The 15,615-nt window shown below is 65.9% G+C and overlaps 1 protein-coding gene across 1 annotated transcript in view; it reads right to left on the bottom strand.

Moving 5' to 3' along the window:
• Positions 1 to 44: 44 nt before the first annotated feature.
• Positions 45 to 15,615, bottom strand: part of MYO15B (myosin XVB) — a 31,726-nt gene continuing 16,155 nt past the window's right edge. Inside the window, exons 22-64 of the mRNA XM_058285018.2 lie at positions 15,191 to 15,284; positions 14,462 to 14,518; positions 14,081 to 14,138; positions 13,737 to 13,867; positions 12,728 to 12,823; positions 12,377 to 12,612; positions 12,112 to 12,290; positions 11,851 to 11,923; positions 11,245 to 11,427; positions 10,919 to 11,022; positions 10,760 to 10,836; positions 10,583 to 10,667; positions 10,317 to 10,415; positions 10,073 to 10,182; positions 9,745 to 9,978; positions 9,495 to 9,576; positions 9,211 to 9,321; positions 8,866 to 9,130; positions 8,701 to 8,791; positions 8,314 to 8,533; positions 7,734 to 7,846; positions 7,470 to 7,529; positions 6,766 to 6,841; positions 6,539 to 6,657; positions 6,266 to 6,384; positions 6,036 to 6,177; positions 5,707 to 5,818; positions 5,444 to 5,613; positions 4,910 to 5,061; positions 4,689 to 4,752; positions 4,531 to 4,603; positions 4,069 to 4,145; positions 2,798 to 2,871; positions 2,594 to 2,709; positions 2,390 to 2,484; positions 2,221 to 2,298; positions 2,020 to 2,116; positions 1,710 to 1,855; positions 1,446 to 1,561; positions 1,008 to 1,141; positions 726 to 859; positions 464 to 604; positions 45 to 344 (exon numbers count right to left, since the gene is read on the bottom strand). Of these exons, the coding sequence (XP_058141001.1) occupies positions 282 to 344; positions 464 to 604; positions 726 to 859; positions 1,008 to 1,141; positions 1,446 to 1,561; positions 1,710 to 1,855; positions 2,020 to 2,116; positions 2,221 to 2,298; positions 2,390 to 2,484; positions 2,594 to 2,709; positions 2,798 to 2,871; positions 4,069 to 4,145; positions 4,531 to 4,603; positions 4,689 to 4,752; positions 4,910 to 5,061; positions 5,444 to 5,613; positions 5,707 to 5,818; positions 6,036 to 6,177; positions 6,266 to 6,384; positions 6,539 to 6,657; positions 6,766 to 6,841; positions 7,470 to 7,529; positions 7,734 to 7,846; positions 8,314 to 8,533; positions 8,701 to 8,791; positions 8,866 to 9,130; positions 9,211 to 9,321; positions 9,495 to 9,576; positions 9,745 to 9,978; positions 10,073 to 10,182; positions 10,317 to 10,415; positions 10,583 to 10,667; positions 10,760 to 10,836; positions 10,919 to 11,022; positions 11,245 to 11,427; positions 11,851 to 11,923; positions 12,112 to 12,290; positions 12,377 to 12,612; positions 12,728 to 12,823; positions 13,737 to 13,867; positions 14,081 to 14,138; positions 14,462 to 14,518; positions 15,191 to 15,284 (5,056 nt within the window). The 3' untranslated portion in view covers positions 45 to 281. The remainder of the gene's footprint in view (positions 345 to 463; positions 605 to 725; positions 860 to 1,007; positions 1,142 to 1,445; positions 1,562 to 1,709; positions 1,856 to 2,019; positions 2,117 to 2,220; positions 2,299 to 2,389; positions 2,485 to 2,593; positions 2,710 to 2,797; positions 2,872 to 4,068; positions 4,146 to 4,530; positions 4,604 to 4,688; positions 4,753 to 4,909; positions 5,062 to 5,443; positions 5,614 to 5,706; positions 5,819 to 6,035; positions 6,178 to 6,265; positions 6,385 to 6,538; positions 6,658 to 6,765; positions 6,842 to 7,469; positions 7,530 to 7,733; positions 7,847 to 8,313; positions 8,534 to 8,700; positions 8,792 to 8,865; positions 9,131 to 9,210; positions 9,322 to 9,494; positions 9,577 to 9,744; positions 9,979 to 10,072; positions 10,183 to 10,316; positions 10,416 to 10,582; positions 10,668 to 10,759; positions 10,837 to 10,918; positions 11,023 to 11,244; positions 11,428 to 11,850; positions 11,924 to 12,111; positions 12,291 to 12,376; positions 12,613 to 12,727; positions 12,824 to 13,736; positions 13,868 to 14,080; positions 14,139 to 14,461; positions 14,519 to 15,190; positions 15,285 to 15,615) is intronic.

The following is a 15,615-nucleotide window of genomic DNA, read 5'->3' as shown; positions in this document are numbered from 1 at the left end:
TTCTTGTGGGAGTTTTATTTTCCCAGCAGTGGCTTCTCCCAGGTCTGGGCTCGTGTGTGGGCCTCTCCCCCAGACTGGGCACCACCAGAGGCCCCAGCTGGGTTCCTGCAGCCCGCCCCTCTCTGCCAACCCAGGCGCCACCCTGAGGGGGTCTGGCTTCTCTCTCGCTCCACCGCTCCAGCCAGGCTGTCTGCAGCAGGTTCCAGAACAGAGCCAGGTGGTGAAGGTCGCATCAGAGGGCTCTGAGAGCACTCTCCCCGGGCCCCTTGGGCGAGGCCGGGCTAGTGGGCAGGAGCGGTGCTGCCGTCCAGCAGGAAGGTGATGGTGTGCTTTAGCTCTTGGGCCTGCCCGGGCAAAGGGCAGTTAGGCCAGGGTCTCTGGCTGGCCCCCACCTCACCCATCACCCCACATGCCAAGTCTGCCCCCTTTCCAGGGCAGCCAGAGCCCCCAGACCCTCACCCACCTGTGGCAATTCAAACCAGATAGTCTGGGGGCTGTCGACCGAGCCGTAGTTGAGCTCCAGGCCGGGCAGCCCGTCTGCCTCCAGGGGGCTCAGCAGGTGCAGCCGCTGCACGTCCCTCAGCACGACTGAGTGGTACAGTTTCTGGAGGCAGGAGGGGCAGCAGGGCTTGGTCCCCTCAAGGAGGAGTCGCAGCATGTTGTGGGGTGGGGGTGAGGCCGGGAGAGGGCTCCGGGGCTCAGGGCCACACTGGGCAGGAGCGCACCTGGGAGCTGGGGTCCATGAGGACGAGGTGCTGGCGGTTAAGCCCCAGGAGAATGGGGCCAGGCAGGGCCAGCTCGCTCACTCGCAGGACCACGTACGTGGTGCAGCCAAAGAGGGGCAGCTGGCTCATGGCCTCTGGGGTGGAGAGGGCAGGGCGTGAGGCTGCCTGCTGGGGCCTGGGGTCTAGAAGAGCCTGTCCTCCTGACCCCTGGGGGGCAGGCCCGCCATCCTGCCCTTCTCCTCCCAGGCCTCAGCCCCAGCAGCCCCCTTGCCCCAGACCCACTGACAAAGCTGATCTGCGCTTCCTGGGGGCTGTGTGGCGGCAAGCGCCTCAGCTCCTGGTCCAGCAGCCTCTTTATGGTGGCCGTGTTCACCTGCTGCTGCAGCGGCTTTGGCATGTAGGCCAGCAGCTCTTGCCTAGGACACAGCCTGAGTTAGGTGGGCCCGTGACCACCGATCATCTGGTGCAGGTGGGCATACAGCAGATGCTAAATGAGTGAGCAAGTGCCTCCTGTGGGTAGACGAGGGTGGCATACACGAGCGTGACATGGACCATGCATCGGGTGATGTGGGGACAGGAGGGCATAGCCCAGACCGGTCAGGGGCCTCGGCCTGGAGAGGCCCTTGGGGGGGGGTGCTGAGGCAGGCGTCAGCACAGGAGGGGGGTTCTGGGTCACAAGGGCAGCGGGGCAGCTGTCCCCGGGCCTGAGCTTGCACTCACTCTGAGGGGGGCTCCTTGGTGTCCCTGCCGAGGTGCTGGAGGGCAGCCAGCTGGGCGAGGTGCACCTCGGCCTGGGCGCTGACCGGCAGCTTCCCCTGCAGGTAGTCCCGCAGCACCTGAGGAGGCGGGGGGGCAGCTGGGCCCTCGAGACCCCCTGGGTTTGGTGCATGCCCCTCCAGGGTCCACCCAAGCAGGAACCCACCCCCGTGCCAAGCTGCGGCTCGAGCCACTGGGCACTGCAGCCCAGGGGCGGGCGGGGTTGACCTGGTTGTAGTGGGTGCTGGTGTAGACGGAGTTGTCGAAGTGCAGCGGGCTCTCCCAGCTGAGCCGCCGGCTGTGCACGCTCACGTCCTGGTCCACCACCACGCTGTTGAGGTACTCGTGGGGCCACAGGGGCCGCACCAGGTCACCTGCCATGAGGGTCACAGTCCACTGTGCTGGCCCCACCTGCCCTGCCATTTGTGCCAGCCCTGCCCATGGCCCCAACTGCCATGCCCCCAGCGTGCCCCCAGCAGGGAAGGTGCCTCCCCAGAGCCAGCCTCGCCACCTCTCCCCCCCAGGTGTGGGGGCTCACTTTCCCCCTTGATGAGGAAGAGGGCAAATTCCTGCACTTCCTGAGGGTCTGTGATGCCCATCTGCCCGCACAGCTCCTCCAGGACTTCTGCTGCCACCTGGGTGTGTGGGCAGAGGCACGGTGGGTGTAGAGAGAGGCCGGGGGGTCCCCTAACCCTTCCCTGCCTTTCCGGGTCTCCTCGGAGGTGGGCCCGGAGCTCACCGTGAAGGTCCGGACGTTGGTCTTGTAATCCACGCCCCCTGGCAGGTGGATCAGGAGCAGGCGCACGGTTTGCCCTTTCTGCCAGGGCAGTTGGAAAGTCAGTGCCGCCAGTGGGCAGAGGCCCTGGCTCTCCTGTGGATACCCCCTCCCCAAGGAGGCACCCCAGTACCAGGAAAGCATGCATTTCTCCTGGGGTGGGCAGTCGCTGGCGCCCTCCGTATTTGACCGTGCGCTGGAGGTGCTCCCGGCTGCTCCGGGCCAGCTCTGCAGGAGAGAGCCAGGCTGGGGTCATGGACATCTCAAACCCCCTCCCCAGTCAGCCGAGCCTCCAGCCTCGGGAGCCCCTGCCCCCCGCTCTCCCTCTCACGGACACCTTGGCTCTGGCTGGAATCCTGCAGGAACTTGGTCACGTAGGGCATCAGGGTGGTGGACGGGGGCAAGCAGCCCGTGAGGAGGCTGAGGAAGCTCCAGCCCCGAGCGCAGTGTTCCCTGCGGGGCGGACAGCCTGGTCTCGCTGGCCAGGCCCCCAGCAGCAGGCCCCGCGGCACCCCGACCCCACCAGGTGGCCCACACTCACGGCTGCGGGTGCCCAGTGACCTGCTTGATGACCTGGCAGTAAATCTCATCCCTGAGGTTCTCCTCCCGGCACAGCTGTGGAGGCAGGAAGGGCAGGTGGGTGGGCCACAGAGCTGTGGGTGCTGAGGGGTCTGAAGCCAGGGGAGACGTGCTCGGCTGGGCTGCCGCCGGCAGGTCCTCTGCACAGCGGTCTCTCCTAACTGGCTCTTCCCTTGGCTTCCGGGCTCGCCGGCCCCATCCTGCCTCTCGACGCTCGGTCCTCTTTGTCGGCTCCCTTTCCCCCTTGACCTCGCAGCTCTGGCGTGCCCTCGGGCCTCCCTCTCCCTGGACAGTTGCAGCTGCCCTCCTGGCTTTAACCCCTCCATCTGCTGATGATGCCCAGGCCCTGCCTCCAGCCCAGACTTGTTGCCTGAACTCAGAGCCCATCACTCGGAAGGCTGGGCTTCCGGCTTCGCACATCCCCACGGGATTCTGGCACCACCCCAGACCAAGGAAGATGGCCCCGGCCAATGCCTTGGTGCCGCCCTGGACCCCAATCTCCCCGCACATGCGCTTCCCCAGCAGCCCTCCACTGATTCCACCTGGTCCAGGCAGCACCATCTCTCCCAGAATCACTGCACTCAGCTCCTTTTGCCCTCACATCCCATAGTCTCAACCAAGAGCCAAAACAACCCTGCAAAGTATGAACCAAATGCCTCTTCAATTCCAAACCTTCCAGTGGTTTCCCTTCTCCAAGAGTCAAAAGTCCCTACAAGTGATCTAGACCACTGCCACTGCCCCCCTTGCCCCTTGCCCCAGCCTCACTGGCCTTGGCCTTGCTGTTGCTTGCCACCTTTGTCACCCTTGTCAGGACAGCTGCACCTGCTCCTCTCAAAGGCTCTGCTCCCCTGTCCGCAGGGCCCACTTCCCGGCACCCTACAGATCTCCACTCCAATGCCACCTTGTCGCAAGTCTTCTCTGCCCATTCGTGTGAAATGGCCGCCCCTTTCCCCACTTTGTGATTATTGTCATAAATAGCAGCATCATGTCGCTGCTGGACACATTGTATAATTGGCTTCCTGACTTCGCTTGAAGGTGAGCCCAGCAAGAGCAGGGGCCTCGGCCATTTTGTTCACCACCACGGCCTCCAGCGGGGAGCAGGGGCTCAATAAACGCTTTTGAACGACGCGAACCAGTGGTAACAAAGGACGGGCGGTTCAGGCGCGGGCAGGACAGGAGGCCCTGCACGGCTCCGGCCTCCCGCTCCAGCTTCCGCCCGCGGCTCCTGCTTACCTTCAGCAGCTGGTAGAGCAGCTCCAGCTCCTCCCTGCCCCGGGGCTTAGACTGGTCACCCATGAACTGCATCAGAGCTGCAGGCAGGACAAGAAGTGTGGTGGGCTGGGGCGGGGACCGCCTGTGCTCTGCCACACCTGCTGTCCCATGGCTCACCCGCGGTGGGGCAGCTGCCACCAGCTCTACCAACGAGGACACTAAGGCACCCGAGGCCACACACAGCACAGAGTCCTCCCTGCCCCGTCTACCTACCGCCTTCCTGTCCCAGACTGCACCCCAGCCCCCGACCCTTTGGGCAGTTGTAGAAATGGGTGAGGCTGCTGGAGTCCAGGAGCTGCCCAGTGGGCTGCCCTGAGGTGGCAAAGTGGGGTGGAAGCAGGCACAGCTCAAGGAGGGAAGGGACCAGGATGCCCGAGGCCCCACAGCAGGCCTCAGGCCCAGGAGGCCCCATGGGCCACTTACCCCGGAAGCTTTCCACAGCCTGCTTGTTCGTGTCCTCGTCACTGAAGCTGATGAGCGACTCCTGGATGGGAACCTGCGGCCAAAGAGGCTGGGCCGTGGGTCTGGGGGTCCGCATGTGGCATGGGCAGGGCCACGGGCCAGGCTGCTCCCCTGCTTACCTTGGTGTACTGCACCAGGCTGGCCGTGGCCATGTCCCCGGCACCTTCTCTCGTCTGGTCCAGCCTGTGGGGCGCAGGGAAGGCCAGCTCTGCCTGTCCCGCCCTCCCAGGGAGCCTGAGCCCTCCCGCCCAAGGTCTAACTGGCAGGGAGGGTGGTGGAGAGCACTGGCACAGCGGCTCCGAGCAGACACAGGCATGGGGAGGGGGCAAGGGACACTTACAAGGCCAGGGGCTTCCGGAAGTAGCGCAGGGCAAATTCCTGCATGGTGTAGTTGTGGGAATCAGCAGACAGAGAGACGCGGGCCGCAGAGGAGCGCAGGCTGCCGGCCTCCGAGTCGTCGCTGTGTGCCTGGCTCCGGGAGCCCACGGGGTGCTGGGAGCACAGAGACCAGTGCCACCGAGCGCCCGCTGGCCTGTCCCAGAGGCCCCACCCCAGCCCCACCCCCGCCAGACCCGAGAGGAGCAGGCAGAGCAGTGGCAGTGAGCGAACACCAGAAGCCAGGGAAGTCCAGAGATGTTTATTGATCGTCTGCCACGGAGGCACTGACACAAGCACCGCATGGGACGCGGTGGGGTACGGCGGCCCCCAACTTACAGTCTTGCTGGGGACACAAGGCAAGAGAACAGTGAGCGGGCAGCGGGGCAGCACCAGATCTCGCGCTGTCGGCCAGGCGGCAGGAGGCCTCTGGGGCAATCCACCCCTCCTTCCTCGTCTCCTAGTTAGGCCCCTGCCGGGCCTCGCCCTTCTCCCTCACCTCCGCGGCCTGGTCCCACTGAGCCAGCCCTGGCTCCCCACGCTGCAGCTGACTCTTGCGCCGGCTCCCCCTCTGTTCCAGTGAGAAGGAGGTGTCGGGAGCAGCTGCCGGCTGCACTATGTCAGCAGGGAAAAGTCCGGAACGGCCCCCCGTGGAGCCGAACTGCCAGCCTAGAAGGCATCCAAGAAGGGCACCGTGTTGGGGCCAGGACCTGCCCCACCCCGCCCCGCTAACGTCACCCCCTGTGCTCGCCCCCAGGGTACCTGGCTGCAGAGTGGCCCCCGGCAACAGCTTGATGAGGTCCCCGCGGTGGAAGCTGAGGAGGCTGCTGTCATCCGTGACGTAGCTTCGCAGGGCGATGACGTAATCAGAGTCCTGGTCAGGCAGGGGGGGCGAGGGCACAGGGAGCCCGCCTGTGACGCCTGGTCCTGCCAACCCCCTGCTCACCCCACCTGGTCTCTCCCTCCACGCAGCACCCCAGAGTTCCAGGGGCATGACCCAAACTCCCTGGGCCCACCCAGGCAGCCTGGGGGCGCTGGGCTGGTACCCCCAAGCCCAGCCAGACCAGACGGGGGCCCCGCAGGACACTTGCCTTCCGGAGCTCGCTCAGGAACAGCTCGACCATGGCCTTGATGGTGGCCGCCCGGGCCGTGTACAGCACCAGCTGCTCGCTCTTCAGCGACAGCTCCAGGGTGGCGCCGCCCGGGCACTCCACGCCCAGCACGTCAGCAAAGCTGGGCACAAAGTAACAGGGTGAGCGTGAGCAGGGGGGCCCCACGCCCCCAGACCCGCCCCTCCAGCCCGGCCTCTGGTCCAGCTCACCTGTAGGAGCAGAGGGTCTTCAGCTGCTTGGGGTGGAAGCTGGGGCCCTGGGTCAGCTTGAGCAGCCTCAGCCCCCGGTGGGACACGCCCAGCAGCTGCACGTCGCTACCGCTGTCGCCCTGCTGGGCAGGCGGGTGGGTGACGGCCAGGTCCCTGGGCCCCAACTCCATGGGAGATGCCCTGGGCTGCGTGGGGACCCCGCCCCACCCTTCCCCCACCTGCACGCACTGGGTCCTGCCTCCCCGCCTGCCCTGTACCCCAGGCACCACTGACCGAGACAGGGAAGATGCGGGAGAAGTAATTGGCCCAGTTGTCCCGGGCAGCCACCACGATGCGCTTCCTGACGCTGTCCTCGGCGGTGGCGATGGAGTCCAGGCCCACCTCCAGGTCTCCTGAGGGCGGGTGCGGCCCAGGTCTGCTCCCACAGCTGCGCCCCCCCCCAGGCCAGGCCCGGCCCCCAGCACGCAGGCTCCCGCCGCCAGAGCCCCCAGGTCCCCTACCCAGCAGGTCCTTCATTCTGCGCCGCTCGTCCTGGGAGATCCGGATGCAAGACTCAGCAAAGGTGTCCCGCAGGATCTGGGGGCAGAGCCGGGGGTCACCACCAGGCCTGAGGCCGGCGTCCATCCAGGGGGCAGCCACAGGTGCATGTGGAGGTGGAGGGGGGGGGCCTCTGCGCCCCAAACCTCATCCACCTAGGACGCCTCACTGCCCTTCCCCCGCAGCCGCCTGAACGACGTCTCTTCATCTCCTCACCCCGAAACCCACCGGGGGTCAGGAGCTCAAGTGTGACGCTCGTCAGCTGGGGTGGGCTTCCTTGAAGGAACAGAATTTGGTGGATGGGGGAGAAGGGCAGATAGAACGTGGGGGGACAGCGGCAGAGCCCCGGGGGCAGGTGGGATGACAAAGGAACAGCCACCAGCTGTGAAGCCCCGCTGCGAGCCAGGTGCTGCGAGCAGGCTCAACACTGGCTTGAAATCTTCCTCTAACTGAGGCTGACGACCGTGTCTCGCTCTTGGGACGCAGTGAGGATCGAACGAGTGAGTGCATTCCAGGTGCCCCTGGCAGGCCTGGCACACAGACGGTGGCCCCTGCCTGCGGGCTGTGACCGTGCCCCTCCAACCGGCGCGGACCTGGCGGGGGGCTCGGCCAGGAGCCCGGGGCGCGGTCTGCGGGCAGCACAGGTTGGCGGGTGGCCCCGACTCACCTGCTGACAGAGAAGCCCGAGGCAGTAGGGATGGCTGAAGTTCTCGCGGGGGTAGAACACCTGGGGGCAGGGCAGGGGAGGGCTGAGCCGAGCCAGGCAGGTGCACGCCCCTGCCCCTCGCCCCGACTCCCCCAGAGCCCACGACCCACCCACCACTGCCCTCCCAGGCCCAGACTGGGAAGCCAACGTTTGTGTGGAGGGAGGGGTGCTGGGGTCCCAGGCTGGGGCGCCCCCCCCCCGCCCAGCGCCCGGCCTTGTGCCCACCTCCTTCCGCAGGAACAGCTTCCAGGGCGCGCTGGCGTAGGAGAAGCACACGCTGCCAGAGGGCACGAGCAGTTGGGTGGAGATGCCCTCGTCGCCCATGGGCACCAGCAAGCCTGGCGGGCGTGGGGCGGAGAGCATGAGGCCAGGGCCTGCCAGGGGCCGACTGAGGGGGCCCCGGGGAGAGGAGACCCTCATCCCCCAGGACCCCTCTGGGGCCACCACGCTGTCAGCCTCCAGTCGTCGCCCTCCTGCCGGCACTGTCTCCGCTCCATGTTTGGGCCTCAACTTCCCAAGTCCGGGTATGTGGCCCTCCCTGACCACGCCGGCCGGGGCCACTGAGTCTGCCACGGAGGCGGCAGGCCGGCCTCGAGGACATCACCCTGGGTGGGCCAGGCCTGCCGCCCCCGGTGGGCCCCAGAGGTGCCGGGGCCCTCCCTGGGCGGGACGTGGAAGCCAGGACCACTCGCCGCCGGCTCCAAAGCCCGGGTGCTGCACGGCTGACCTCAGCCAGGAGAGCTGAGGCTGTGGGGTCCCGCCCCCCCCAGCAAGACCCTCAGCACAGGGGATGGGGGCTCCTTACCACGGGGCTCAGCCGGGCCGCTTCTGAGGTTCTCGGGCGGAGGCGGGGGGGGCACGGGCAGAGGGTGGGGGGCCTCAGTGGCGGACACGGGCGGGCCGAACAGGTCCCGAAGGGGCCCCTGCTTCTCTTTGATGGAGCTGGAGGGCCCGAGCCGGAATGGGACCTTGGGCCGAGGGGCCACAGATGGTGGGGGGCCCTTCCCTGGGCTGGGGGACAGCGTCTGGGGAGGCACAGAAGGAGCACGTGGGCTGTGACTGGGGGGCAAGGCCGCGACCCAGAGTGGACAGAGGCTCCAGGGCAGCTTCCCCCAGAGAACCTTGCGCTGGCTGGTAGGCATGGCCTGGAGGGGGCACTGGGGGGCAGGCCTGGGCAGGAGGGGACACTCACCGAAGGGGGCGAGTGGGCCCCATGGATCCCCAGCTTAGCCAGGGCCTCATCCTTAGGGTCGGTTTTCTTTAGGAAATTTTTGGTGGGCCGCCTGAGAGAGGGAAGAGGTCACTAGAGGTCCCCGAGAAGGGGAACAGCCACAGCCACGCCTTCCCAGTGGCCCACCTGGACGGCTGCACGGGCATGGGCACAGGAGCTGGGCGGCTCTGGTACATGCGGATGATGTTGCGAATTTCCCTGCTGGGCTCTGGCTGCTGGGGTGTGGAGTGTGAGCTGCTCACGACGGGCGCCCTGTCCTTGGTCGGCCCTGGACTACCTCTGGGGCCCTCCTGGTCTGGCTCAGCCTCAGCCTCTCTTGCAGCTTTGGCCCCACCTCCTCTTATTGGCTTCTTCACTGCCAGGGGAGGAGGTGGTGGTGGAAGAGACGGTGCTGGCCGAGATGAGAGAATAGATGATCAGATGCTGAGCCAAAGGGCAGGCACCCCAGGGGCCCTCACCCATCTCCCTCACCTGCTCTGGCTTCTTCCTCGTCTTGCTCCTCTTCCTCCTCCTGCTCCTCCATCTGGGGAATCTGGACCTTGGCCGGAGACTTCACCATCTTCACCTTGACCTGCTGCTGCCCTGTAAGTGCCCCAGATGGCCCTCTCTGTGGCCCACCTTGGTCTACAGCCCCCACCTGGCCGCCCATCCCAGCCATACTGACCCAGGAGGGCAGAGCGCACCCCACCCTACCCTGCCCAGACTGGGGGCGGTGGCCAAGTTCCTGCAAGGGTCTTCTGCCCCAAGGGCCTCACCCATCCTCTGGAAATAGTCCCGTTTCTGCTGGAAGCTCTTGGGCCGCTGGAGCCTATCCTGGGTCTCTTCTGGGGCTTCTTCCTGGCAGGAAGCAAAGTGGGGGGCAGAGTCACCCCCTCAGATCCCTGGGGCCCAGCAGCCTCTTCTCTGCTCCTTCCTGCTCACCCACCCCCGTCTCTCATCCCTGCAGCCCCGGAATGGTCTGCCCCCATCGCAGACCCTGCCACCTGCCTGGCTTTGGCTGCTGACCATCTGGCAGGTGCTCACTGGTTCCTGGTCATGCTCTGGCTCCTCCTGAGGGGCAGGGGGCTTCTTGGGCTTGCGGGGGGTGGCTGGGGCTGGGGCTGGGGCCGGGGGTGGGGCCGGGGCCGGGGCCGGGGGTGGGGCCGGGGAGGCAGCCCTGGCGGCCTGGACCTCCCGCTGCCGCTGCTGGGTCTGCTGCTCCAGGGACAGGCTCATGGCCTGGGTGGTCATCTGCTGGGCCTGGGGGGGGGGGGGCCGTGGAGCCAGGTGAGAGGCCAGGCCTGGCCCCACTCTCCCCCCTCCCCCGGGCAGCCCCCTGGCCCTGCTCCCTCACCAGGATCATCGCCTGCTGGTTGATGAAGCTCTGCTGCTGCGCGGCCAGCTGCCTGGCATCCAGGCTAGGAAGCAGGGGTGCCTGCGGCAGCTGCGGTGGCACCATCATGGCTGGGAGGGCGGCAGGCGGGGCCGGAGCGGTGAGCGCCAGGGCCCAGCCCTCCACCCACTGAGCCCCCCGGGACCCTCCCTCCTCCAGTCCCTAAGCTGGTGACTGCTCTCCCGGTGCCCCCAGCCAAGCTCACCTGGCATGGTGGGGACCGCCCCCATCGCTGGCATCATGGGCATAGGGGCGGGCATCATAGCAGGCTGGTACATGGGCATCTGCATCATCCCTGGGTACACTGGGGGATGGGGCACACCTGGGTGGCCTCCACACCCCCTCGTCCAGCCCCAGACCACGAGAAGGGCCATGGCTGCCACTGGCCGAGCCCCTGATGACAGTGGCCTGAGGGGTCCCAGCCCCCCTCCCTCACTCGGGGCTGTCCCTCTGGGCGAGCCCTGCACTCACCCATGGGGTACACGCCCTGCTGTGGGGGCCCGATGCCCCCCCCTCCCTTCATGCGGCTCCTCAGAGCCCAGCCGTGTTCCAGATCCTGCAGGGACAAAGGTCACGGGACCGGAGCTAAAGCCCTGGGAGCTTGTGGGGGGGGGCGGGCAGGGAAGGGGCTGCGCGCGGGACACTCACGCTGTGGCCTGGGGAGAGGACTGGCCTGAAGAGGTGGTCCACGAAGCCGTCCAGGCTTCCTGGCGTCTGGGCCTCCCCTGCAGAGCAGGAGCCTTGGCACCAAAGCCCCCAGGTAGGGGGCTCCCTGTACCCCCTCCCCAGCCCTCGGCCGAGCCTCACCTGTGTGGCCTCTGCTGGGCAGTGTTGGGGCTGGACCTGGGGGGGGCCCTGGGGGCAGCAGGGGGGCTTGGACGCCGGGGGCAGGGGGAATGTCCTCGTAGGCTCTGCGGGAGAAGGTGGGCCCCGCTCAGGGGGCTGCCTTGGCGGAGGGCGGGGCCGGGGCTGAGGGGAGATCTAGAAGCTGCTGTGGGGGTCACCTGCGTGGGGTGGGAGGAGGGTCTGGTGGGAGGGCGGGGCCCGGGGCAGCGACTAGGAACTCGGGGTGCCGTAGGGTGGCTGAGGGGATCCTGGCTGGGGGGGGCACAGCAGCGCTGGGTAGCACCTACGAGCCATGGGGGCTGAAGGGGTCACTGTGGGAGGCAATGGGGTAGCTGTGGGGACCGGCCGGGTCCCCCAGGTCCTCAGTCTGGCCGATCAGGTCCAGCACGAAATCACAGCCAGCCAAGTCCTGCCAGGCATCCCCGGAGTGCAGTGACACGGACCAGCCACGAGGGGGCACCTCTAGGCCTCTGGGTGCAAGAGGACAGGGGAGGAGGGTGGTCAGCGAGGCAGAGGGCCAGCAGGGGGCAGGCCCTGGGGGGCGGCCAAGGAGGGGGTGTCCGGGAAGATGCCCCGGGGCCCCTCTGGGCCTTGGGCGCTGTGGGCCCCTGGCAGGACCCAGCTGGCGCAGCCGGGCCTTAGTTTTGACGCTCAGGCCTCCCGCGCGGGCTCGAGTGCGCGTGCGCGTCCCCTTGCAGCGCTCTTCAGTCAGAGGGGCTCTTGGACAGCTGCTCCCCATTGGGGGCAGCCGGGGCCCTGCCCCTGGGGGAGGCAGCCCTGAGCCCTACGCCTGCAGGAGGCAGTGGCAGGGGAGCTGGGGGAGGGCGCAGGAGGAGGACGGGGCAGAGGTCAGGGCGGGCCGCGCGGCGCCCACCCCAGGCCCTCACCCCCACCTGCTCTGCAGGATCCACCCGGCCAGCTGCTCCCCCGTGGTCCAGGACTCCACCTCAGCCGAGTAGCTCTCCTCTGCAAGGGAGGGGGGCGGGGGTCAAAGAGCGAAGGGAAAACCGGGGTCCACCCTGGCGGGAAGTGGGTGCTGTGCCATGGGGGTCCCCAAAATGGGGAGAGAGGGGAGACCAGTGTTGGAGGGGACCCCAGGAGAAGGATTTGCTGCCGTGCGGGCCGAGGGGACCAGAGGCAGGAGGCGGCCTCACCGTTGAAGGTGAAGACGTCCAGTGCCATGCGGCCCCGCCGCCAGCCGGCCGTCCACTCGAGCTGGGTAGGCAGGTGGGCCCGGGCGGCCCCGGGTGCCAGGCGCACCTGCTCCAGGGCCCCCAGCAGCTTGTGTTGGCACAGGGCAGCCATGCCCCTGGGGGCCTGGTCGGACACGAACCTGCAGGGAGCACGGGGCGGCTGTGGGGCACTGGTGGCCGCGGGCCCCAGCCGCCGCGTCCCCCCCTCACCGCCGGGCTCCCTTACTTGAGCAGTGGCTTCTGCAGGGCCGGCGAGGGGGCGAAGGCGCTGAGCAGGACGGCCATGAGGGCCCAGCCGCGCTGGCTCTGCTGCTCGTCGGGGTTGTGCCAGAGCTGCGCCACCAGCTGGCAGCAGAGCTCGTCCCGCAGCCCTGGCCGGCGCTGGCCCTGCCGCACCAGGTAGGCCCCCATGGTCTTCTCCTGCCAGGGCGGCAGGGACCCGTCCCCCAGGAGCCGCAGCATCTGCCGACATGAAGCCAGGGGAGGGCGGGAGGTCAGGGCCGCCTGGGCGCCAAGCCGGCATGCCAGCACGGTCAGCCCGGAGCCACCGCCCGGCCCCTCCCCATGTGTCACTCACCACTTTGTTGATGTCCAGGGCAAGCTCAGGGTTCTCACCGTCCAGCCGGGTCAGGGGCTTGGCCAGGGGCTGCCCAGGGCTGGGCAGGGATGGCTCCTGCAGGGGAGAGGGTGACGCAGTGCTTGGGCGGGGCCGGTCACTGCTGACCGGCCTGAGGGCAGTCTTGGGGACATCACCCAGAGAACGCACTCTGGGGGAGGGGACTGGCAGGCAAAACCATCTCCAAGATGCATCTAAACTGACACCCACGCATGCAGAAACCTCAGAAACATGGAAAAGTACAAAATAGAAAATAAAACATCCCAGAGCTACGCCACTCATCACAGTTTTAGCACCCGCCTTTCTAGTCTTAATTTCTAGGCACAGACACACACATTCACAGCCCGTCCCACCCCAGTTGTTGTTTTAAACAAAACTGGGATCATACTACATATGCAGTGTTTTTGCGGTTGTTTCTTTCTTTTGTCTAGGAGGCACCAGGGATTGAACCTAGGACTTCATACGTGGGAAGCAGGTGCTCAAACACTGAGCTACATCCACTCCCCAGTGACTTTTTGTTGTTGGTGGGTTTTTTTCTGTTTGTATACTTGTTTTTAGGAGATACTGGGGATCAAACCTGGGATCTCATATGTGGGAAACAGGCGCTCAACCACTTGAGCTACACTTGCTCCCCTACTTATGCGATTTTGAATCCTGTTCTTTTAGTTAACATTGTGGCATGCATGGTTTCCCCTGTCAGGAAATACCATTTAAGGACAGGACTTCAATGGCGGGCAATCTCACAGGTATAATAATAATATTATATTTATCTAAATATAGTATTATTTATTAATAATAATCTAAATAATACTACATTGTTAGGCACTCAGGATCATCGGCTATTTTCCGTGCAATCCAGCTCACATCCACAGAGACAAGGAGGAAAAAGACCCCGCTCCTGCCTCGTGGGAGCTGATGCCTGGGGCTGCGTTAGGGCCGCCAGAAAGGGCTTGGGTGGGGGTGCACCCACCTGGAAGCTGACAGAGACGAAGCTGGAGAAGGGGAAGCGGTCGATGTCGGGCGGGAGGGTCAGGCTGGGCCGGGCAGTGACTTCAGGGGGCATCGACTCGGTGATGCTCTCTGCCAGGGCGAGCTGGCGGCCTGGGGTGGGCACCGTGAGGTGGGCCAGGAACGCCCAGGCCTGGTGCCGGGTTCTGGCACCAACTCCACCCCTTCCCAACAGCAGCCGGCGCCCAGCCAGAGGGCGCTGGGAGAGGGGCAGTGAGCTCAGGGGAGGGACCCCAGGGGACAGCCCACCGCACAGCAGGGCGAGCGGGGGAGGGGCGTGGCAGAAGGGACCCCCACCAGACTCACCTTCCTCCGTCTGCAGCATGACGGCCAGCTGGGCCGGGATCTCCAAGCGCCCCAGCTCCTGGCAGAGAGGACCGCACCTCTCAGGGACTGAGGGAGGGGCCGAGGGACCCAGCGGCCCCTCCCCACCCCCCGGATTACACACACTCCCTCCAAAGACCAAAGCGCTGACCCGGGTGACTCCAACAAACAGGGTCCTGAGAGCCCTCCGAGGGAAACCAAAACGGAAGCGCCGGAGGGCTGGGGGCACCCCGGCCCACGGCTCAGCTGGCACAAGGGAGCCCCCGGAGGACAGATCCCACGGCGGCCCCCCTGGCACTCCACCCTCCGTCCTTCCACGGGTTCATATCTCCCAGAACCTCCTCCAGCTTCCAGATCACCTACCATGCTGGGCACCTTCTCCAAGTCCCTGCCGCTGTGCCAGCCACGCCAGGGCCCAAGCTGTCAGGGGAGATGCAGGAAGACCTGATGTCCCATAGGGGGTCACCTAGAGTCTCCCAGCGGCACCTCCCCAGGTTGGCAGCCCAGCTACCCCCTCTGACCTTGGGAGGCTCTGGCTCAAGGGAACTAGCACAGACCCAGGGGTGTCAGCTGCCTGACAGTGTGACCAGGCCCTACCTGCCCCAGCCCTCCAGAGCCCTCACCGGCCTCAGCGCTGTGGACGTCACTGCCTGTCTGCCAGGGCACCAGGAAGAAGGCAGGAAGAAGGGAAGGGATGATCTGGGGGACAAAGTCCAGCCAGGGAGGGGCCAGAGAGGGGGGCAGTATATGGGCACTGACCTTTGAAGCAGCTTTATGGCCCTGAAATTAGAGTCATCAGGCAAGACAAGAGAGCAGTAGAGGCCCAAGGAAGGACTGGAGGGGCTGGGACAGAACCCCAGGCAGGGAGGGGAGAGCTGGGTGGGGGGCTGTGGGATGAAGGAAGGCTGTGATCTCCAGAGGCCCCAGCCTAGCCTGCCAGGCAGAGGGAAATGGCGAGACCCCAAAGAGCACCTGGCACAGTTGAGCTAGGAGGGTGGACACGGCCAGGGTTCTGCTAACTTGGACAGCCAAGACTGCCCGGCTTCTACATTGACCTTCCCCGGTGCAGCAGCCCCACCCAAAGCCCTTCACCTGCAGTCTCTGCCGTCTCCGGAGCAGAGGCCGGGCCACCAGCAGGATGGTGCTCAGCTGCCCCAGGGCTGCCCGCCGCCTGAGGTATCGCTTCCTGGAGGCCAGATTGGGGGAGGGGGTGCAGAGAGGGGTCCCAATTTCTACCTCCTTCCTGGTGCCTGAATCCTCTAAGTCAAGAAATTAACATAAAACCTGATGCCAGACCAGAGAAGCCCCAGGGTACCTAACAGAAGCAACAAGAAAAGAAGAGGACACTATGAAAAAAGAACAGGTAAAGTGAGAAACTGTTTAGCACTGGGGATTAAGAGACTCTGGACCTAGACTACCTGGGTTCAAATAATTCCCCTGCTCTTGAACCACTGTGATCTTGATAAATTACCTTACCTCTGTCTCTTAAGTAAAATGGGGATTATCATAATACTTAC

The sequence above is a fragment of the Dasypus novemcinctus genome, chromosome 21 (assembly GCF_030445035.2).
Source record: "Dasypus novemcinctus isolate mDasNov1 chromosome 21, mDasNov1.1.hap2, whole genome shotgun sequence".
NCBI lineage: Eukaryota > Metazoa > Chordata > Mammalia > Cingulata > Dasypodidae > Dasypus > Dasypus novemcinctus.
Note: the sequence above shows the minus strand (reverse complement) of the source record. Positions and strands in the feature narration are given on the sequence as shown.